The sequence below is a fragment of the Musa acuminata genome, chromosome BXJ1-7 (genome assembly GCF_036884655.1).
Source record: "Musa acuminata AAA Group cultivar baxijiao chromosome BXJ1-7, Cavendish_Baxijiao_AAA, whole genome shotgun sequence".
Classification (NCBI taxonomy): domain Eukaryota; kingdom Viridiplantae; phylum Streptophyta; class Magnoliopsida; order Zingiberales; family Musaceae; genus Musa; species Musa acuminata.
The window spans coordinates 6,967,962-6,992,401 of record NC_088333.1 but is presented as its reverse complement, the minus strand read 5'-3'; the positions used below and the strand labels follow the sequence as shown (position 1 = coordinate 6,992,401).

The window sequence follows — 24,440 nt, the reverse complement described above, 5'->3', positions numbered from 1 at the left end:
GCTTTGACTTGCAGCTTAGAGATCAAATTGCTATCATTTGCCTGTCTTGACCTGTCATAGCAATTAATAGTATTATACCTTCCTGCTGTTGTGACGACGCTTGTCAACATTAATAGCTTACCAATGATTCATTCCCCTATCGCATTTATGATTCGTGATAATAATTATACCAGCCAATGTACAACAGAAACAAGGGGGGCTCATTAAATTTCAACATAGTTCAAGTAAAAACTTGGCATATATGGATTGTGATTTTGAACATTAACCCTCTCATAATCTATTAGAGAAGATGACAATCATAAGCAAAACAAATATAATGTTGATTTATCTAATTCTGACCCGACTCCAAAACAACGATATCGATTTCATCGAATTTAGAGTTGGAGCTAACGAAACCGTCGAATTTGACAGTCGTAACTCAAAAACCTTACTGCTGAGTGTCCGAGAAACAATGGGCCCCATGTGAGTCCCAATCACGCGCGAGGTAGACGAGATTGACGGGTAGGGAAAGATTTGCTCGGACATTTTGGTGGCTGATTCGGAGCTCAATTACGTCACTGCGTTTCGGCGGTTAAATCGTCCTTAACGGACGGCCACACACCGTTATAATCACTTGTTTCGGACGAGAACTGCGTTGTAACGTTACACGCGTCTCATTAAAATATCGTTTCGGGCGTTACGATGATAAGGTTCATAACGGCAGGGACGCGACAGAGGAGTCCGCTCCACCCCCTTTGACTTGGCTTGGCCTCGGCGTTCGGACAGCTGATTGAATTCGTTTCGCATTCGCAGTGGGGCGGGAAAGACTTGAGCTGGGAGGAATGGTGGTAAAAGGGCGGAGGAAGAAGTTGGCGTCTCGGCTGTTGACGGAGGAGGACGAGGGGTACCTGAAGTGGAAGGGTCGCATACCTCTGATCTACGACTGGTTCACCAACGACAACCTTTCTTGGCCCTCCCTCTCCTGCCGGTTTGCAGCTTCTCCTTCCCCCCGCTCCTTCTGACCCACGTTAGGGTTTCGACTGCTTGTATTCTTAGCATTTCTCGGGAATCTGATATGCTGTCTATCAATATTTTGTTCGATTTAGGGTTTCGGCAATAACTGCATGCCGTGATGTTTGTGTTTTATTTTTAGGATTCAGTGGGGGGAGCGGATCTTGGAAACATCGGTCTATTATATGAATTTCCTTTTGTAGTCAGTAAGAGGGGTTTCGCTCCGGGTTTCGTAGTTCGAGTCGAAGGTGACATCAAGAAAAGATAAAATATGCTGTGTTCTACTTTTTTTTTCTCCTTTGTTTAGCCGGTAAATAAGGTTTCAATTCTTGGTTCTTGGGTAGTGAGGTTTCGGTTCTTGGTTCTGGGTTCTGGGTTTTGAATTTGAGAAAATGGATGTGTATGTTGTGTTTCGTCAGAAGTTGGACGTAGTATAATGAGGGTGGAAAGTGAATCCTGATGATGCTGGCTTGATCGAGTTTCTTGGCGTTGAAGAGGAGTGATGTTCTGTTTCTTTTGTTCTTTTCTCGGTCTCTCTTCCGAGTTTAAGGCAGCAGGGTTTGTAACGGATCTTATTGGTCATGATGGATAGGGGTAAGGAATAGACAACCCGTGTTCCAAAGAAGAACATAATCTGGTTAATGCAAAGTTATGCTTCCGAAGTTAGTTTAATTTGCAAACACACAACATCAGCGAGTTCTAATGCAAGATTTTTAATCTCGTGTACTGATCCTATACTAGTCTTGGCCTGGAGTGGCATTGTACCGAGCCAGAACAGTGTACTCCTATACATACCATATTTCAGAAATCTCCTACAAAGGTTAAAAGTTAAGAAAAAAACATATTTTAGGGGCTTTTTCTCGCCTTTTCTGGTTATATACAATTGGATTAGATATATATAAACTGAATTTAGATTATAAAACAGTAAATGCACTGTAACATGTTTGGACTTGTACCTATATGGGCTTAGGACCGTGATGTGTCAAGGTTTGATCCTCATGGATCTATCTTAGATCCACCAAATCTGGAGATTGCATAAGTTCCTAAATTAGGTCTAGACTTCAAAAATTAATCTAAGCATGTAAGAATAAACATAGACTTAAAACCTAGAGATTAAGTTTGAATTTTACTTTAATTTTTAGAGGAAATGGACTAGATCTTGATTTTTATTCTTCTTCTTGCAGAAATCAACCTCCCTTAATGATCTTCAATGAAGTGAGTTTTAAGTGAGATACGAGAGAAAGAGAAAGTGAGAAAGAACGGCAGTGAGAGAAAGTGTGCGAGGGGGAAGAATGGGTGTGTGGGTGCTTTTTATAGACCCCACAAAGGCTTCAATGGCTACCCAATGGCTAGTTGAGTAGCCTCGTCCCTTGGGTAAGTTAACCACCCAATATAAACTTGTACATGGCCTAATCCAGGGTATACCAAGCAGCAAGGTTTGCAATACTGAATGATACCGCCCGGTCCATCAGCAGATCGGTACACGGACCACCCGCTATCGAGCAGTAGCATCGATTGAGGCCGTTATCGTCAACGGTGACCGAGGGAGAAGAAAGAGGGGATTCAACGGTGACCAAGGGAGAAGAAAGAGGGAGTCGATAGTGACCGAGAGAGAAGAAAGAGGGAGAAGGTGAAAGAAGAGGCAGAAGGAGAAGAAAGAAATAGGAAAAAAAAAAAAAAAACCTGAGATCGGCACCGCTCTCCTCGTCTGTGGCGACTTCTCATCCGTGCGCGAGGAGAAGAGCATCGGCGTCACGAGGCGAAGAGAGGCAATGCCTCAGCGAAAAAAAATTTTCTACGACGTCGCAAATTTTTCTTTTTTCTCTACAACATCGCAAAAAAAAGAAAAAAAAATATATATATATATACTGCTCGGTATACAGTACCTTACCATACCAAGCATATTTCGAAATTCCGGTACGGTGCGAAATTTCAATCCTTGTCAAGCAGTATCATTTATGCCGGTCGGTCATGTATAGGCTGGTTTTAGTTGCTTGGCTTATCGGTCTTTTGTTGTAACGATAAATAATGTCCATACCATATCATACCAGACTGTATTGCAATCCATGTTTTTATGTAATTTTTGCCCCAGTATTTGAACAATTTTGTCTATAAGTTAATTATTCTTTATATTCTCTCATACAAACTATAAAGAAAAAAGGTGCATTTGTGACTCAGTATTATGTGTATAAGTTTTTTATTTTTTCCATGTTGATGTTGATTGGTACATTAAACACCTATAATCTGTAGGTATATCAAGAATCAGTCGTGCCTGCCATCCTTTTTTTTTCCTTCTCCACGTAAATGGAGATAATAATGGAGGAAGTGGATTTTGATGATGTGCCTGATTGAGATAAATGGTGAAGTTGGGAAATTGTGGTTTTGATTCTTGGTTCTTGGTTTTTTATGGTGATTTCAAGAAATGGATGTGCATGTCATGTTTATACGTGTGTGGTGCGTGCGTGTGTGTGTGTGCATTTGCACGTGTGCTTGTGTGTGTGTGTATGTGCGCACACACGCGCTTGTGTGTATAATTTGAATGAAGTAGAGAAAGGGTGGAAAGAGGGTATTATTGACATTGGCTTGATTGATCTTCTTGTTGGTGAAACTAAGAGGAGCTTTTCTAGTGCAAAAATAAAAGGAACAATAGGATTTATCATGTATATGTATAGATATTTTGGTTAAAGGTAGTGGAAGCAAAGGGTTGGCCAGTTGTACCAAAAAGACATCAACTTAAAGCTTAGAAGTTGAATGCTGATTAATTCTATGTTGTGCTTCCAAGTCAATTCAGGTATACATAGTGTTGTTTTTTAGAAGTTAAGATTGCACACAGAGACTCTCACCGGACCTTATATTGGAGGGAGCCTCGTGCATTGGGCATGTCCTTTTATGATAATTATTCGCAGCTATAACTTAACCCTACAAAATCAATGCTGCATCAAGCATTGAACATGGACTCTAATCATTCTAGAAGATGCAGAGATATGTATTGTTTGAGTTCAATTGTAAAATTTATTTTGTTATGCTTGTCTAGAAATCTTGCTTGTAAGTCAAATCATTTTTTTAGATTTCTTCCTAAATTCTAACAATTACAATATTTGTGATTTGATATCATGTGCATAACCTTTTATTCCCTGTTTCCTTTTTATAGATTGGTGTGGAAACTAGTTTATAATCTATGGCTATATCAATGGCCTTGACATTGTGAAAGTTCTTTCTAATTTGAATTTTGCTTTTTTAGAAATATGTCAAAATTTAAAGTCTAACCCATTTTTGTTCACGTTTTTGTTACTGTAAGGTGGGGTCAACAACTTGAGGAAAAGGCATTTAAGAACATCCAACGTCTCTATCTTTCTGAACGGGCAAGTTACTTTTGATAATCTGTTACTTTAGCTGTACAAGGATTTCTTCATTCTGGTTGTTAGCTTTCCTGGTTGCTTGGCAAGTATAAGCAAAAAATTATCTAGTCATAAGTGGTTGCATCAAATCCAAAGAATGTCCCTCAACCAATACCATCACATTTGTTTACTCTGGCTTAGTTAATCTGGGTTTGTATAGCAGTTAATTTTAAATAATAGGTCATATTAGACATTATACAAAGGAAGTAAAGCATTGCCCACTCTTTATATCACAAATTCTCAGTTGTGATATTCAGGGTGGTGTCATGGGCATTAAATTCTCCACTTTTCTTGTCCCTATAGGAAATTGTCTTAAAGTGTCAGACTATCGATCGGATTAAAGTGGTATAGTTGAGTCTCCATTGTGCATCAGCATGCATTTGATACACATCATTGTCGGCATTTGTTGAATCATACCTATGGAACTATATAATGTTAGTTCAGGTTACTGTGGTTGTACCTTATGGGCATTATTTTACATATATAGTCCCAAACGATAAGAATCAGCTTAGTCATTGCCAATGATTACACTTGTATGATCTTGTGCATAGTAGCATTAGTTGTGTCGTAGTTAAAGTTAACTCACAAGGTACATAGTTAATTAGTTAAAAAACCTTTCAAGCCTTCCCATACAAACAAAATGAGAATCTTTATTTGATAATGAGTATCATAATCTAGCTTTGTAGGTATTCATTTCTTTCAATTATCTTAATTGCCCATAGTGTTACTCTGATACTGTAGCCCATTGTTGAAAACTCACAATGTACTAGTAGGTAATGACTGATTTGTTCTTGTAACTAAATATTTTCCTAATCTATAATCTATTTCTTTTATGGATTGCTCTTTCTTAATTGAATCCCTTACAAATCATGCCATCCCTTTCTGTTGAGACATCAGGACATTTTGCTCTCTTTTAGTTCGAAATTTCCATTTGTATAAATACCATCAACCTTGATAAGAACAAAATCAGTATCATTTCAGAATCTGAGTTGTTGAGATTTTAACTATCATCTGATCGTTAAAACTTTATCCTCTCTATATAACCTTTCTCTGGTGAAAAACTTGGTTGTGCCCCTGCATAGAATCATAATGCATATGTTGGACTAATCATAATTTTGCGCTTTATGCCCAAATGTTTATGTTCTCTACCTGCTTCGCTCTTTTGATGGACTTTCATTTGGGATGGTGAATCAAACGCTCAAATGAAGAGTGTTCTAGTAATATTTCACTTAACATGTTACTTAACAATTACTGCCAAATTTCTCTCAGTTTTGTTTGAGCACTGTGGAGAGAATATTAAAAAAAATAGCTGTTCACTTTAACGCATTATTAATATTGTTTGCAACTAATCGTTTGCTATCTTTTTCCTTTTTATCTATTTGATTTTCTCTTATTTTGTAGCACTCACTCACATGAATATGGTGTTCTGGACTACAAAGTGTGCATCTTGTTCATGTACTTATGATGTTGTCTTATATTTTAATTGTATTTTCGTCTTCATAGTTTGACTTTACTAGCAGTGTTCTTTAGAGTAAAAGATAGTTCATGTATTTCCTCAGCTCTTTTAACAATTTATTCTCTATTGTTCAGACTGATGGAACTTATCCAAACACACTTGTCGTAGCAAACTGTGAAGTTGTGAAACCAAGGACTGCAGCTGCAGAGCACCTATCTGTGGTACTCTATCTTGTTGCTTGTTTGCTGCTTTAAATGTTTTATTTTGAGCCTCTCAATAATTGTTATGTGACTTCTTATGTCAAAACTTGGGTCAAGGAATAATTTTTTTTCTACCGGTCAGTTTGGACTAGTAGTATTTACGAGTCCAACCAAGGAGCAGTATTGGACCATGTAGGTTGGTTGTACTTGATATGACTTTATTTTTATTCTAATTTATGGTTTACTAGGTAATGTATCGATCTTTGTATAGTTTTCCACAACATCAGTTTTATTGCATCTTCATTTGGCTCAGACTTCGCTCATGTACATAATGAATTTATTTCTTTTAAATACAAGAGTTTCTTTGTGAAAAGCATAGTTTTGCTTTTTTAGTCATGGTGAGAAGCCATTGTCATTGCCATGATGAATCAAGCTGGTTGACTTGCAGGAACTGCAAAATTATTGTTTATTGTGGTTGTAAAGCTTGGTAGAATTTAGAGTCTTAGCTTGTGGAGAAAATATTGATTTTTTGTTTTTTTTACTCTGGTCATGAAACTGCATATCAGACATGATGGTTTACCTTTGACAGACGGTCATCCCATTGGAGTTCACTTTTACTGGATACCATAATGAGAAAGAGTAAGCAATAGAATTGTTATATTTATAGAATTCTTGAATGAATTCATGCTATGTTTATCCATGTATAGTATGATTAAGCACAAGATTGAGGCTTAGCAGTTTTGAATAACTATTTTCTTGATTTATGCTTATACAGGATATTTTTGTAATTTTGGTTGTATTACAACTGTGATATTCTGGATCCGTCATATTTAAGTCTCATCTCATTTTCTTACTTTGCCTTCTTCCAAGCCAGCACTGCAAATTTTATTATTATTACCTTAAGACTACCACTTCTAAATCTAATGAAAGAAGTGACAAGTCTTCTTATACACTTCACACATGTGCAAGATGTAAACATGAAAGTATTCTATCAAGTTATTTCTCCTTTATCCTTTTCTTTTTCTATCTGATGTTCATGCTAAGTTGTTTCTGCTAATTTATGATAATTGAATTTATCATGTTCTATGTAAGCGTAATTTCATTTTGCAGTTTGATGAAGAATCACAATCTCCCTATGTGAAAAAGATTAAAACAATTACTCATCCTGGTGAGGTAAACACCTTTTTGAAATCAAAATTATCTGCATCTACTATTCGTTTATTGATTGGCATTTGTGGACTTAATATCAATTTCTTTGATAATTTCTATATTCTCATCCTAATTAACTCATTAGGATGAAAATTAAGGTCCTCCAACTATGAACTAATAACTGAACTAAGGGAAACTAATAGTACCAATGCTGGAAATAAAGTAGCAAGTAGCTAAACATGCATTTTGATATTTTACTCGATTTTTTGTCAGTCTAGAAATGTTGGTGGAATCCTTGCTTGAGTTGGCTGCTCCCTGTTTTGGTGGCCTGAGGGTGGTTGGCCATGGCAAGGGTTGGCTGCACCCGCACCCAATAAAATGATGGCCACTCCTTTTGTTGGAAACACTGTTGGTTGTTGTGGTATGGGTCAGCCAACTCCCTTTTGTGTTTCTTCTGCTGCTTGCAGATAGGTGAGGGCTGCTTTGGTCTCTTTACTTCCCCTATCTTGACTTTAGTATCTTTTGGAATCACTCGATTAGTTGTCTCTTGAGATGTAAGACAATTCAAGATAACACAAATCTATTAATGAAATTTAATAAGCAATTCTTAGATTTTAAACTTTGATTGTGTTAGTGAAAAGAAATATGATTGCATTACCTCCTAGACCCTGCATTGGTGGGAGTCTCTTGTGCCGGGTTCATCCTTTGTTTAGTACTTATATTCAAAGAGTTTGATATATAATTATACTTTGAATATCAGTAGTCTTGATAAGCTTATAGTAGTTGTATTAGTCGGTAGCTTAGTTCTTTATTGATAGTCATATGGTAATAGGACTAGTATAACAGTGTAATCACCTTACTGAAAAATCATTTTTTTGAAACTGGAATAGAAATAAAGTTTGTTGCCGTTCCTAGCTGAACAGGATCCTTTTGGTCTGCTTCTCCTAATTTTTATTCTCTTGATATCCTATCTCATGTTTTCTTTATCAGTGAGGTGTCAAGCTATTAGAACATAAGATGTCAGTCCGAGAAGGACACAGAAATACTGACTACGTAGTGAGTCAAGCACATGAAGTTAGATAGCTAGATTTCTGTGTGTTTAGAAGCCGGTGACCCCAACATCTTCCCTTGATTGTTTATTCAATCTTGAATCCTTTTCTGAGTGATACCAACTGACTATTTCGGGAAGATTCAGTTCATTTTGTAAACTTGATGGGAGCAGAAGGTTGCTCCAAGAAATCTCTACATACTTCATGAAGAATTTATTATAACATAGAGTTTTCATCCGAAATCTGAACAACTTTAACAGCTATATGAAAGACTCAATCAAAGTGTATGCTGACAATTTTATAAAATGATGATGTAGACAAGTCTTTTCCACTCAAATGTGGAATTAATAGTAAAATACAGTGCAAGGATCAGAGGTTGCTATGTGATCATGGACAAAGCAAGGGAACAGTGGCTGTTATGTGATCATGGAGAAATTATACAATGATGGTTTGGAGATCGAAGCAAAATGTAAGTGGGGATTGCTAATGGAAGGAAGACAATTGCAACTTCTGCTCAATATAAACCAGATCCAAGTGTTACCTTGACATCCATATTAGGGGATTGAGTAAACTTACTCTCTTTTTTTGTTTGTAGTGTTCAGAGGATATCACTTGATGTACAACTACACTACTAGGCTAGTATCCCTAATTGATGAGATTCTTGTTACAGGGTGGCTAGACCCGCCTTGGCCAATCCTAGCAAGGGTTGACTGACTCAGAGCTAGGTCCAAGCAAGTCAAACTCTTGGATGACATCAATTGACTACTGTTTTTGTTGGGACAGTGGCTGGTCGATTGTGTAATGCTTACAAGAGTATTTCCTGATTAGATTATTCTTTTCTGATTTTTCGAACAGATCTTGCTCATTAAATTTAGTACATATTTTAGGGAACTTCAAGTGCTCATTTTTTATGTCTATTTATTGTTTGAGAGTCCAAATATGGGTCTTATATAGGTTATGCAAATTATTTTGCTATTAGGATTTGAATTTTGAGACTTCTAGTGTTCTTGTTTGGCAGGACAATATTTGCTACCCTGCAACAACTCTTACAAGATCATGTGAGGTCCAAAGGTCATGCTTGAAAATGTATTATTTCTGTTAGAATCAATTTAGTGATAGTTTATGTTTGTGGATTTCTCATAGCTATAGTGGTGCCTTGCTCAGTATGTTGATATCTCATATATGCTAGCTAGCGTTGAATATATTTCATCTTTACTTACTCTTACTGTCTTACAATTGAGTAAGGCAATTCAAGTGAATATCAACAACAAATTATAAATAAGTATTTAATCGAAAGATATTACCTTTTGCATAACTCAATGAGGTAAAAGATCCATGTGGCCGACCCTAAACAATTGAGATATTACGGCTTGTTATTGCTATCGTATCAACTACAGACCATAATTTCAGATTAGATAAAGAAGAATCTATGGTGACTATCACCAACAAATGCTTGTTCAATTGTGGCACATATACAAAGCCTGTCTTTCAGTAATGGAGGGCCCAAAGTCGACTTTCTAAGGCTCAACGATGTCGATATTCAAGGGATCACTTCCAAAACAACAAAGAAGCCAATAAACATTAAGACAAGAAGATCAATAGAACTTAAATTACGTGAGATGTGTCTCATAAGATGCAATGCTTTTGAAGTTACAAATTTTAGCCTGCTAGAACTTGAATCAACGATTTCAGTAGTATATGACTTTTTATGCATGTATGACTGCTATCCAGTTGTTGGAAACTTCTATCAGGCAAAGATGAGATTTTACATCAACTTTTCAATTAATCCGAGCTAGTTTCATCCTTCTTGCACGTCAAATATAGCATTTTCGCTGGTTGATAATAATATATGATAGCAAGAGAAGATATTGAAACAACAAGTTTTTAGTATGTTTAAAGTGCACAAAGGATTTTTGTGAACTTAGTTATCAGACAAGGAATTAGAGATGGATTTTGTGGGTAAGCGACAATCATTTTCGAACATTTTTTGTTTTCTCTACCGTCTCTTTTATTTTTGGTCAAAAAGTCATCCATAGCAAGTTCAATCATACAAAGAGGAGATTTTCAACTTCTGAATTTTAGGAAAGCAAGCAAACATCCTTCAGGAGTATCAGAATCTGATGTTACGCAATAATTACACCTGTGAACATAAAACTTGTTGGTCGCTAAGGCAGACTTGTTTACTCCAGATCTGACATTAATATTACAGCATTGGAATTGTGGGATACCTCATCCGCATCTTACCTGCAACAAGTTAGGACTTCAAAACTTTGCAGTTACACTATTTGTCCACAGGTGCCTATTTGTATCAACTAGTATTAGAGCCAGTGATCTACCTCTTCCTATTTTAAATGTCTTTTTCCATTGGTTTTGGTGCGGAACTCTGGAATGGGAAAGAGTTGGATCAGATGGCTAATGAAGAGAAAATATTTGAAATATTCAATCATTGGAGGTCCACAAAGCTAGATTTAACAAGATTGTGAAAGAAATTAGATGGTTTTCTGGATGCAAAATTACTAATATATTTTTCACAACCGTGGCTTGGATTTCTAATTGCATTACAGGAAAAACATCTGAGGGGATCCAAAGTGGGGCAATTCAGATTTTGGTTTTCTTGGGTCAAACCTACACCAAGATAGTTGAAATTTAATGCAGATGGTTTCCATCATTATCAATCTCATGAAGGTGCATATATGGGATAATGATGGTAAATGTCTTCTTGCAGGTTGCAACTTCATCACTAACAGAGATATTGCTATAATGACTTATTTGATGCCAATGAGGGCCTTTTTCATGTAAAGCAAGCTGGTGTTGGAAGGATTGAGGTGGACATTGATGTTGAAGCTGATATTCAAATGCTCAGTAACAATATTGAGCCTCCATGGAGGATGTTGAATCTTTTTAGAGAATACTCTCTCACTACTTAATTCATTTGCTGTTTACAAACTTCCCCACATTTACCACGAGGGTATAGGCGTGCCAATTGGCTGGCAAATTTTGTTAGGAGTACAAAGCCCTCATATTTTTGGAGAGGGGATTGGTCTACACCTCTTAGTTCTGTTTTGTATGCTGATATCATGAGCACAAGGTGTAATCTTTTTATTTAGTTATATATTATCTTCTTTTCTGGAAAAAAGAAACAAGATTGAGAAAGAATTTCTACTGATGGTGAGATGATTTAACTATCTAGGAGCTTGGACCTTTAACTAGCGATCCTTTGATGGACAAAGGACATTCTAGTGTTCAAGAAGCTGAGGTTGGGAGCCACTAGAATAGAAGAAATACCTACTTGTGAGGCACTGGTTGCTTGAGGAGACAAATGCATGAACTAAATGTTTCTGAGTTCAGAGGTCAGCTGGATCTTGATTGATGTCAAGATTGATATTATCAATCACGTGAAAATTTTATTGGAAAAATGAAGGGAGCAGCCTTCATATGGTGTTATTGACAACAAGACAATAGAAGATTGGTTTGAGAAATTACTATGTGGGTCAAGCTGAATTTGATGTGGCAATGATTTCTTCCTCTTAGATTTGAATAATTTTAACAATTAAGGTTTCACAAGGTACAAAAGATGGAAGACTCAGTTAAAGGCCTTTGGAGTATTTACATCATGAATCTGTTCTGGTTGAAGCCAACCATAAGAATACCGCAGATCACTTGGTGCACAATTGTCCTACTTGATGGGTTTGCCCTAATTGAAGATTTTCCTGTCACCTGAGCATGGCAATCATCCAAGCGGAGGCAAGAAGTCAGAAGACAATCTCAATGAGTATGGGGAAGAAGATGAAGCTGAGCTGGTTTGTTGGGTCCATTGTGTCATTTAAATCTAGTGGTCGACAAGTTAAGGGGCTGGAATTTTGGACTGTATTATTGCTATACCATATGATTGGTCATTGCTTGAGAGTGCACCACATGCAACAGAATCAATGAATGTGATCCAAGAAGACAGATCTATTAATCATATTTGTGTTAGCAAGTGTTAGTTTTAAATTTGATTACGATAGTTGGCTTTAACTTTGATTTGACTTGATTAGGTTTGTTCATATGTCCAAAGAGTGACACTTAGATCAGACTGAGTAGTGTGACTTAGCTTAATTCTTTCTTATCCTAATAGATGGGATTAAAAACAAGTGTCATTGATGTCTTATATTTTGCAGGTTAACAGAATCAGAGAACTTCCTCAAAATAGTAACATAGTTGCAACACACACTGACAGTCCTGAAGTATGTTTTATTACATTCAAGAATTGATAATTTTCATTGATTTTCATTGATGTCAGATGAAATGTTGGTTGGTCTTCCTGGTGGTGGCACAGGTACTTATTTGGGATGTTGATGCACAGCCTGATTGTGGTGATGATCTTGGACCTGCAGATTCCCATCCAAATTTGGTTTCCTTTTCCTACTTCTACAAGTTTTACAAAGCAGTTCTATTAGATTTCATCCATCATAACCTGATAGTTAATTTGTTAATTTATTTTTTCTTAATTATTTAATTCAAAGAGCATTTTGCATCTTACAGTTAGTTTGTTTCCTACTAAACTTCATTCTGTTGTAATTTGAATTGTCTAAGCAGGTACTTTGACTCATAATCCAGTTGATCTTGCAGATATTAACAGGACATCAAAGTAATGCAGAATATGCTCTTGCCATGTGCAATTATGAAGCCCTTGTACTTTCTGGAGGTTGTAGCTAATTTTTAGTGAAGTTTGATTCCTTTAAATATCGCAACCTTGTTCACTTATCCACTTTCATTAAATGTTTTTGCATTTTTCCAACCTTTTCAGTGGTATGATATACTTATCTTTTGTTGCTAAATAATTTACTTTTCCTTTTAAGAATTAGTTGGTACATTTTATTAGATGGCTTAGTGCATTCATCTAAATGTAGCCTTCTTGTATTGAACATCATGACACATCTCTATAATATGTTAGTTAATTAACTGAGGTTCACATTTATGTAATGTTTGGGTAGGGCTAAATAACTTTTATGTTGGCATGTAGTTACTGTTTCTACAGCTAGTACTCTTACATGGTAATCCTATTACTTCGGAAGAAAAAGGTTTCCTCTTTTTTTTTCTTTGAAACGAGAATTTTGTGATAGGGATTTTGAACATGCTGATCTTTCTAATTATGAGACAAGTGCAAATAATATACAATGTTTATATATATTTTATGGCCCCTCTAGAAAATTAAGGTGTACTATAATAAATATTCATTGAGCTTAAATACTTTCATGCGAGGATTTACATCTCAGCCCAAAGCTGGTTTTGGTGATTGGTTGGACCTGACATGGTACCTATATATCATGCGGTATATCGACCTGTAACATTCAGTATTACAGGATAAAGTAAAAAAAATTGAATATCAACCAGTACTATGCTAAATGAACAGGTGCCAATCCTTGGTTGAATTTTATTCCTTTCATCTAGATATAGATATGAACCAAACACATGATCTGGTTTTGAGCATATGAATATTTAAAATGATTTTTAAATTCTTTTGATAACTATGGACTTTGCGCATTGAAAAAATAGACGTGAGCACCTGAAATATGGAGTTCAATGTGACACGACTTGGTGAGTTGTATTTATGTCAGGTTCTCAGTGAGTGAGATGACCAATGAGAGTATCCATGCTATGACATTTTCAAATTTCCATGTTGAACTACTCTTGGATAATGTATTGTGGTTATGATTTTATCATCTATCTGCTAACAGTGCTGTCGCCAACATTCTTATAGTCAATTAACGCTTGGATTGCAGTAGCTAACATCATTGACCTGAGTACTTAAGAGAAGGTTGAAAACGGGACATAATCACTAAATCATGGTTGTTTCTCATGCCTATTCTATAATGACATTGGAGCCTTGTATCGAGAAGATTGACTGGCTTTGAAGTAATTCAAGGTTCTTTTCTAGAGCTTGTGTCATGACAATGAAGTCTTGTATTGTGTTGCTAACATGCTAAAATGCTATGAAACGGGTTATAGTATATCTTGTGGTTGATGTATCAATGGAGAATGTATAAAATGTCTTTTATACATATGTTCAATAAATAATAGATTATAATATATCTTATGATAAGTGTTGATTATTTTTCTTTGACTGACCTGATTAGAGGTGACTTGGTATAATCCTAATTAACTAGGCTGCCTACAGTATAGTATGTCCATCTCCAATTCTCCATCTGATCTATCTATATATATATATATATATATATATATATATATTTCTTTTGAGATGTACATCATCAGTGGATATGTTTTATACAGAAATTCATCTGTCAAGGGCATGTAGTAGTTCTTGTATTTTGTTGGGATCCTGTAAGATTCATGGTTTAATATTATAATTTGATGATTAACTCGTAAATTTATTATACTAATCTGGAATAATAGAGTTTCTCTTTGCTTATGTTGTCTTTCAAGTTAACAGTTGAATTTCTTTGGTGGATGAATTATTAATGATGAAAATTTTAGCTTGGGTGCCTTCCATATTAACACTGACTTTAAACTAGCATTTTTTTATTTTGTTTGGAGTATTTCTAATTTGCAATATCTATATCCTCTTTTAACTGGTGAGTATGAATATTGGTACGGATACTCGGATAGTTTAGATTGATACTGAATTTTGGAACGATATTTGTGCAACACAGCAAAAACGAACTATAGATATATGATTGGATATAATACAGATATGGAGATTCAAATACAAACTATGTATTGGACTTATGACATATGGATACAAATCAGATGTTTGACAACCATCAAGACTTGAGAAGAAAATTGGATGTGGAGGACATACAGATACAGATCAGATTCTAGGCAGATAACATATGAATTGAGTTTCTAAGAACTAGTTTATTACTAAATATTTTGTATATGTAAAAAAGATGCACACAACAGTAGGTTTATCACGGAAAAGATCACTTCGGTAGATGGGATTAATTTGCAAATGTCAAATAAAGCTTTAACCGAGGAATCGAATTTCCGTTGAAGGACCAGTATTGGACCATATGAGTTGGTCCTGATCAGTATTTAATTTTTTGTTACATTTTTTTTTATGATAGAGGGCAGTGTGGTCCTGATACAGCTATATGTGCTGGTGTTGTACTGGTTTGAATGGTTAACAAAACTAGTATTTAACATGGAGTTAAATCCTTGGCTTGAATACAGAAACCATAAATTTCACTGTCAAATATGGATTGATCTAAAGTATTGCCTATTCAGATCCAAAATTTATCTGGCTATATGGATCTGGATCCTTATTCCAAAGGTTATCTGAATCTACATCCAGTAAATAAATGTACATCCATATGGAGTTCTAATTTTTGTAGCATCCGATCTGTTTCGACCAATATTGGCGAAGAATCTGAAGTTTCTAACCAACAAAATACACAAATTGTTTCAGGTTATTTCAGCTCATTAGAGAGTTTGCGCTATAACATCATTGCACCATTTGAGGAAAAGCTGATGTTGCAGCAACTTGACCTATGGGTTAATGTAGCTTCCCCAACAGAAGTAGATCCTTTCATTAAGACAGCAAACAAGGTCTGTTTGGGGGAGCATGATTTTGAAGTGATATGGTTCGCATTTTGATGGTGGTCAACTCATGTTCGCATCTATGCACGCTGCTATGCTCATCCTTGGCTGAGCCAAGACTTCTAGTGAAATTTGTTGGTGATCCTGGCATAAGTTCAGCAACCTAGCCTTTGGGCTAATATGGCTTCCTTTAATTAGCAGAAGCTGCGCATGGCCGAGAAAGATACTAGAGTGATATGGTTGCCATTTTAATGGTGATCAATTATGTTCACATTTATGCATGCTACTGTTTTCAACCTTGGCTCAGATAAGACTTCAGTGAAACTAGCTGGTGTGCCTGGCATAAGCTTGTCTTGTTTAGGATCCAAACCTTGTATGCTGGCTTAGATACTGCATGGGTATCAAATTAAGCATGTCAACTATCAGAAAATTGTGGTTTGCAAATATCTTGCATAATATCCTGTCAAATGTTGTAGTTTGATGGAGAAAGAAACCATACGAAATCTAGCAATATTTTTGTTTGGGCCTTGAATGTGTATGTATTAGGTCAATGTGTGGGTGCAATCATGTTATTGCCTTGGAAAGTATTAGTCATGGTCAAATTTGGGTCTTCTACCTATAGTTGTAAGTCATTGTTTCTTTTCTAATAGCAGATCTTATTCCATATTTGAGATTGAAGTTTTATTTTTTTGCAGGGAGGGACAATTTAGTGGTTTTATGGTGCATACGTGATCATGTATCTTCTTTAGCAAATACTACTTCTCTTGGGGTGCCCATGGGAAGCCCGAGCCATATGCAATCTGTGAACGCCAGTGAAGATAAGATTTCAGACAGTCCAACTGTTGCACCACGAAGTATATTCCATGGGCATACAGATACTGTTGAAGATGTGCAGTTCTGCCATTTTAGGTAATTGCATGGTTACTAATTTGCTAAAAATAATGTGATTATAATGCACAATTGTGGTAACTTTTTGTCATTGTTATTCTTAAGTCCACAGGAATTTTGTAGCGTAGGTGATGACTCTTGCCTTATTCTGTGGGATGCTCGTGCTGGGAGAAGTCCTGCCCTCAAGGTTCAAATGTTTTTTCTTGTGATGCATTTTCAACTACCTTTCATAAACTTCGTTATTAATTTGGAATTTTCCTTTTTACTTTTATACAATGTGGAAGCCAACTTCTCTTTTAATTAGTGGGAATCAGTTTTTTCAAGAAAGACCATGTATTCTACTAGCAATAGTATGCACAGCTAATTTCTTGCATTTGTACATTAATTGACTTAATCATCAATGAAGTTAAACATATATGGCTTAAGTGACACTGTGAACTCTGGCAAGGCTTGATATTTTATGGTATAGGAGCATGGCTGTACCATTTTAGCAATACATGGTATTGTGCGTTATCAGTCAGCATGCCCCTGTACTGATTGGCACATGATAGAATAGCCATGTGTCTACACCTCCAACATGGATCGGCATGTTGCGTATTGATACCTTCTAGCATGGTAGGTTGATCCATACTAATCAGAATGACAACCCTTTGTCTCGAGCATGTCACTTGAGCATTTATGTTTTTAAAAGAATGGTCTAAAGGTTTAGGCTTCACTTTTTAATTTAGGGTTTCAGCTATTGATATATTGGTCACTTTTGCATCACCTTACTGCAACAATATAAAAAAATTGCTCCAAGTTGCCTGATGGAGGCAAGAGGAGTGTAACAATGCCCAAGGCGAGGAAAGTTAAGTACTTATTACTAGTTTGCTATTGTTGATACTTGATACTATTTCTATTTCCCATTGTCCCTTTTTTCTTTTATTGCTACTTTATTGCTTTATTGTGTTGGCATGTACATGTCATGTACTGTGCTAGTGTTCAGCATCCAGACAACGCTAGTGGCACCTCAATTCTTGATATTTAGTGCCAACAAATGCATTATTTAGTATTTTCTTGGTGAAAATCTGTTTTTTGATCATTGAGTATTGGAGAAACTGTATAAACAAGATTGATTATACCATTTTAGCATGCATATATGCACGTACTCTCACATGTGATTGCTGATTTACACACAACACCTGTTCTTCTTTCAGTTTTTGCTGTTGTATGTATTGACTAAAAATTTCTTTTTTTTCATGTACAAGGTACTTGAATCACTGAGCAACATGTCATTCACAGTTGCTGAATAATTCATTTCATTGTTCTCTGTTTCCTTTTTATATTGTTGTGTAATGCATATGATATGGCATGTTGTCTTTCTGTTGAATTTTTTTATTTTGATGTAAATGTAGTGATTGTAAAGTGGCATGTCAGAATGTCTACAGTTACATTTGATTGAGCTGCTAGCTGTGTCATAAAGGAATTGCCACCTTAAGTAGTATGGTTTTGTAGTCTGTTCATGATATTATTCTTATTTATCATATATTTCATAATTTTAATATATTTATTCTGTAGTCGTGCTATTCGCTGAGTCCTAATTTCGTTTTGCCATTGAACAGGTTGAGAAAGCTCATGATGGTGACATTAATTGTGTTGATTGGAGTCCTCATGATGAAAATTTTCTCTTAACTGGGTACTTTAACAAGCCAAAGTGTTCAACTGGATTCTACTGATATCTTCACCTTTTCAGCTGTGTCCTAAACACAATGAATTTTCTGTGAATGCACTGTTATTGTTGCTTATAAAAGTTAAAAACATGTCAATTTAACTTATTATTTGATACTTGCAGTTCTGCAGACTCTTCTGTTAAAATATTCGACCGGCGCAACCTGACTTCTGGTGGTGCAGGGTCATCTTTACACACTTTTCAACATCATAAAGCCGCTGTTCTTTGTGTGCAGGCAATAATATTTTCCTTTTTTGTGCATCTTTGAACTTAGAAGTTGAAATGTCCACCTCAATGCTATTTAATTTCTTCTCTAGTGGTCTCCAGATAAATCATCAGTTTTTGGAAGTGCTGGAGAGGATAATCTCGTAAACATTTGGGACTATGCAAAGGTATTTAACTGCACAAAGATAGCAAATTTCTTGATATTGACCTTTTTAAGGATTATGATCTTGCTACCTTAGTGGATAATCTTTCATATTTAGAAATATTTTGCCAAATGGATATTTAGCATCACTGTTTTGTACTAGCATGACCATTAGGCATGGGGGCATCTGCTAGGTTTGTCGATCATATTTCTATTTCCATATTGTTTGCTTCTATCTTTTGTCGAGGAGAGCATCTGTACCTGGTTGTCCTGAAGCTCATCGTAAACTTAACAGTTTGTTTGACTGATAACATCATGTCATATCCACCTTCATGAAAAGCCGCCTAAAAACTTATAACCACCAAAGTCAATTAATAGTTTTACATGTTGAGGTCTCGTGAGAAATTGTTTGCTTTGGGTAAGCTCGCACAATTTTGCCCTTTTGAGGTGAGCCCCAAAAGGCACCTCTTAAGGATAGATGGTGACGCTAGGGGTTTATAAAGCACTGGTTCCCCTACTCATCAACTGATGTGGGACTAAACATACTAAACTTCCTCTGAATGAAATCTTCCAAGTATAATCAGCCAAATTTAGGAGTCAAGATCGGGGTTCTTATATCCTACGGTAAAACGTGAGAGATCTTGTTGCCCATATGCATATGAAAAGATTAAATCTGGAGTCTTTTTTTTCATTGTGCATTTGGAGGAAAGAAAGATATAAATTAACTCTTTTATCTTCTTTTGTTATTTTACTAATATCAGAGTGAACTGCACTAACCTTTTCGTTGGCAAACACTAATACTTTGTAGTTTGAATTTTCAGCCAGTCAGAAACTGCACATGAAAATTTATTGTAGTTGAGATGAAGATACTGAGATGAAAGTCAAATTATTTGTTTCAACCATTGTTCAAATATCTAGATCTTGCGATCTGGACCCAAGACACCCTCAAATATCTTAATCTTTTCTTAAATCGGAATGAATAATAATTTTATTTAAGTCTTACTCAGGGCATTTCCGTGGTGCAAAAATTTAAGCCTTTAGTTGCTTGGAATTTCTATGTTACTGCCTCTTCCCAATTCATTATGCTGTTACATCCCAGATCTTTATGGTAATTTGGGGTAACCTTATTAATATCATTTAGCATATATGAACCAGTTAAAAACAATAAAATTGAGATTTTTACTCTCTAATTCATCAACAGGAAGTAAACTACCACTGTTATTGATCCATCATGATGTATAGTTAAGTACTTGGTAAAAACAATGTATTGCTATACAATATACGAAGCAACTTAAATAATTGATCCAACATTTACCACAATCCAACTAATAAATTAATTAGTCATAACCCCTGCATATGATCAATCAAGTTAGGTGGCATAGCTTATCCTACAACCCATACCCATGACCTGACATATTTTAGGTTCCAGGTATCTAAAGATGAGCATATACTATTATCTCCTAAAATATTATCAACAGTACAGACACTTCAAAAGTGTCAATATTATCCAAATTGAGATTAATGTTTTTTATTCTTATTTGAAATGCACAACATTCCAGGTAACTGTGGATAGACCTATAATACATGGGCACCAAAAATTAACAATTTCAGAAACATCAAATATGTCAAATTTTGATATGCATGTACTCAAAACACATTCATATTGAGATTAATGTTTTATATTCTATTTTGAAATGCTTTGGGAATCGATTTTTTGTTGGCTTGATGATCATGTAAAAGGTTAGCAAATTGTATGATTTGGTTTCTAGGCTTTGCTAGTAGTGTAGGTCATGCCCCAGAGTAGATTATCAATTTGGCCTGAAAACTTTGGTTTTTATAATGTTCGTTAGACATGAGATGATGCTTTCTTAGCTTTCATTATCTAGTTTTCAGCTCACTCGTATTCCATAATAATTTCATAGTTTCTGAAATGTTTAAACAGACAATCAATATTATTGTACACTTCACGAGAATTTCAGAGAAATCACTATTTAGCTGATGACATTTGCATGATTGAAGTTTTACATCTTGGTGAAGTTATTCCCCCTCTTTTCAGGTTGGCGCAAGTTATGAACATTTTATGAGGTCGCCTACTGCCCCGCCTGGTCTATTCTTTCAACATGCAGGGCACAGGTATGAGTCTGTTGTTTGTCCTGCTGTTGAGCAAATTCTGGTTGTAGCTACCCCCAATTACACAAGGCTTTTGAAATGCCTATGGTTAACCATCTAGTCTGTTTTTGGCTGCTGTTGTTTGCTTTGGTCCATTAAACTTTAGGCAATAGTATATAAGGAATCATGTTTCCTTTTTGTTTATGATTGGCTGTTTATTTTTCACGTAAATGGGTCAGATATGGTTACGACCAGGTAAAGCTCCTGCCCCAGTTTGAGTTGGAGTCTGAACTCGTCCTTGACATGCCTGCAAGCTAAACTCCACCCAACCAGAGCTCTGGCCTGGGCTTTTATTTTTCAAAACAAAAATGAAAGATATCATCCCACACGAAGGCTTGAGAAGGTTTTTAGATTCAGGGTGAGATCACCGGCCATGGTGTCATTGTGTTCCTCTAAGGTTCATGAGTCCTATGGTCAGTATGGGTTAAGAAATTTATTTAGCTAATAGGATCACAATTTTAAATACCCCATCCAATACTGGTTTCAGCAAGCTGTCAGTATAGAGATACCAAGCAGTAGACCAATTTATTCTGTTCAATGTCACTGCAACAAACCAAGCAGTTAACCAAAATGGAAGGCATATCAAGTGATATCAAGTAACATGCTTTGGTGCCAATGCTTGGTCAGACTGATAAATAGCAGTCGGTCTGTGCTGGTCTAATAGCACTTTTATTTGGAGAATTATGGTGCCTCGTTTTGTGAAGTTGATTGGGGATAAAGTTTTGGACTTCCATTATAGTTCCTCGTTTCAGGTTTTGTAATAATCTGCAATCAGCCTTATAAATATTCAATTTTGACACAACAGGGATAAAGTTGTGGACTTCCATTGGAATGCAACTGAACCATGGACCATAGCCAGCGTTTCCGATGATTGTGCAAGAGTCAATGGAGGTGGGACTTTACAGGTACTTTTAACATTCAACTGACACTACAGATCAGATGATTTAACAAATTGAGTTTGCCTTGACCATGTAGTTGTACCATTTGGGTGACTCTTTTGTCCAGTAGCTCTTGAGTTTTGTGACAAATTTGGGTCGTTGGTGGTTAATGCAGGTGTGGCGCATGAGTGATCTGATCCACAGGCATGAGGATGAGGTACTGGCGGAGCTGGAGATGAGGTACAGGCATGAGGATGAAGAACTGAATGAGCAATTGGTGAGCTCATTCCACAGCTAAATGAGTCATGTGGTTTCGACATTGCACTGGTGATGATCTTTGTCACGTCGTCGCTTGATGCAAAAGAGGTGAAGGCAGTTGCTTTGCGGGTGGCACGAGTAGCCTGATTTAGATCATACCGTCCATCATTTGTATTTGGATTTTTGCCACTGGGATTCACTACACGGTAAAAATCGTAATGACCGACATCCATGGTTTTGACGAGACAGGATATCTAAGAATCGGACCAGTCCGTGAGATCAGAAAAATTGTAATCGAGTCAACATTATGCTGAAAATGTTGAACTATATCTTTTGATAACTGTAATGGACCATATCAGATTGCCAATGAACCGTTAGTAACTGACCAACTTCATCCTAATTGGTCCATATTTACCAATATGCATGTCTTTTGTTTTTCAATTACTCCTCTCATACTTACTGCCTAAGATCGTTATAGCCTTTCTTTTTGAAAAAGGGGGGAAATAAATAAGAATAAAAGTAGTTGACATGATCATGGGGTTGTCCACGTGACAGCCGTGTCAAAAGTGCTTGCAATGCGAAGTCTAAGCGTATCCCTTCAAATTGTTGATTCAGAAATCATTCGAGTAAGATGCTATGTAGTTTAGTTGTTAACGATTTTGATAGTATATTATAGGATCCTAGTCTTTATCATTTATCTTTTGTAAAAATAATAATAATAATAATTTATTTCAATTATCATTTGATTTGATCTCATAATTTTTGGTTAGAAATAAAGTTATAATTAATAAGAAAAATGGGATAAACTGGCCCCGACATGTTGTATAGTCCCATGGACCTCTCTTCAGCAAGCAAGCCCTATGACACGCAGTTGTATAGTCCTTTGACTCCTTTTCAACCACAACCTTATTTCCAGCTGTCATAACGCGTGCCCTCCTACAACTACTATCTTCCCCGCTTCACAGGACATGTAGAGGGTCGATCTCATCACGGAAGCTTCGCTTTCCCATCATGTCCGCATGCACCATTGCACAAATCTCCAGCTCAATCCATCACATTTTAGTCCGCATCTTACAGCAGTACACGGTTAAAGAAAACGACCAAAGTACAATAACAATAATTATCGCAAACATCTTAATCAAGTATCGTCTTGATCTGTTGCCCGTTTCGTGGTAATTATAGGGACACCGGTCGGTGTAATGATGCAGAGTGAGAGAAAGGGCTCGGTCTAAGGGATGGTCCACTTCCAGATCTTGACTCGGAGCTTGACTTTGCAGGCGGCGGTGGGGGAGGACACCGCCGGCGCCGCCTTCCCCTTGGGGACGCCCACGTCGATCCCCTCGCACCGAACCTGGATCCTCATTTTCTTCGTCTTCCAACCTCCCATCTTTACCCCCACCTTGGTGTCCACATCGATCTCCAGCGGCAGCCTCGTCTTCTTTTTCAGATCCGACACGGCCGTCGAGTCCAGCGTCTGGCCGCCGGGGGCCGACAGCGCCGCGGCGAGTAGGGTGGCGTTCTTCGCTTCCTGCATGAAGGCGGGGAAGGACCCGTCGCCGACGTCGACCCCGCCGGAGAAGACGGAGATGGAGGCCGCGTCGTAGAGGTAGACGATCTTGCGGTTGGGGTTGAAGGCGGTGAGGTTGAGTTCAAGGCGGGAGGTGAGCTGGCCGGCGCCGGAGACGTCGAAGGCGGAGAATCGGAGGCCGTCTACCTCGAAGGTTGGGCGGCGGGGGCGGTAGATGACGTAGAAGATGCCGGCGGCAATGGCGGCGAGGAAGACGAAGGCGACGATGATGAGGGTGAGCCAGAGGCAGCAGGAGCAGCAGCAGCCCCGGCGGCGGCGGGGCGGCGGCGGCAGCTTTCGGGGCTGCGGGCGGTAGGCCTGGCGGGTGGCACCGTACGTCTGGCCCTTGGATGGCGGGAAGGAGGGCGGCCTCCCTCCGCCGCCACTGTTGTTGGCCTGGGGAGGTTGCGGATTAGGCTTCGCGGAAGGGTAGACTCGGTCCGCCATTGCCACCCTCCTCCTCGCTCCGCTCCTAAGGATGTCGAGATAGGGTTAAGGTTATAGCGAGGCCAAAGCGAGAACTAATGAAGGAGAAAAGAAGAAACGTGACGGAGGATGAGAAGAAGAAGAAGAAGGGCGGCAGCAGCACAAAGCTAGCGCACCGGCCCACCGCATATGGCATCACACGAGCTCTTTCCTCAAACCATAACAGTCGTCCGATCACGATCACACGGTTTATAACTACCTACCTGTGCTTTACGATCCGTGCTACGTGGTTTGCGTTTAGCTACGACACTCGTCCGATTACGATCCTACGGCCAGTAGTTGACGAAGCAGAGCCCCAAGATTCGCGCTCCCCATCGACATTATGAACGTGGGGTATA

General features: G+C 37.4%; 2 protein-coding genes across 2 annotated transcripts; one reads left to right on the top strand and one right to left on the bottom strand.

The window, feature by feature from the left end:
- The first annotated feature begins 714 nt into the window (after positions 1–714).
- On the top strand, positions 715–22,463 carry LOC135678515 (WD-40 repeat-containing protein MSI4-like). Its single transcript, XM_065191420.1, has 15 exons — positions 715–967; positions 4,289–4,352; positions 5,979–6,065; positions 7,155–7,217; positions 12,403–12,468; positions 12,561–12,635; positions 12,854–12,929; positions 16,477–16,690; positions 16,775–16,856; positions 18,271–18,344; positions 18,501–18,612; positions 18,695–18,769; positions 20,801–20,877; positions 21,719–21,818; positions 21,967–22,463. The coding sequence occupies exons 1-15, from the start codon at positions 822–824 to the stop codon at positions 22,087–22,089; spliced, it is 1,434 nt and encodes a 477-aa protein (XP_065047492.1). The 5' UTR covers positions 715–821; the 3' UTR covers positions 22,090–22,463.
- Positions 22,464–23,087: 624 nt separating this feature from the next.
- LOC135678516 (NDR1/HIN1-like protein 6) lies at positions 23,088–24,162 on the bottom strand. The gene has a single exon (XM_065191421.1). The coding sequence runs from the start codon at positions 24,061–24,063 to the stop codon at positions 23,278–23,280; it is 786 nt and encodes a 261-aa protein (XP_065047493.1). The 5' UTR covers positions 24,064–24,162; the 3' UTR covers positions 23,088–23,277.
- Between the last annotated feature and the right edge of the window lie 278 nt (positions 24,163–24,440).

Coding starts and splice junctions, on each gene's coding strand:
- LOC135678516 (XM_065191421.1), bottom strand. CDS start 24,063: ATGGCGGACCGAGTCTACCCTTCCGCGAAGCCTAATCCGCAACCTCCC.
- LOC135678515 (XM_065191420.1), top strand. CDS start 822: ATGGTGGTAAAAGGGCGGAGGAAGAAGTTGGCGTCTCGGCTGTTGACG. Junction 20,878..21,718: donor TTTCAACATGCAGGGCACAG/GTATGAGTCTGT, acceptor TTGACACAACAG/GGATAAAGTTGTGGACTTCC. Junction 21,819..21,966: donor ATGGAGGTGGGACTTTACAG/GTACTTTTAACA, acceptor TGGTTAATGCAG/GTGTGGCGCATGAGTGATCT.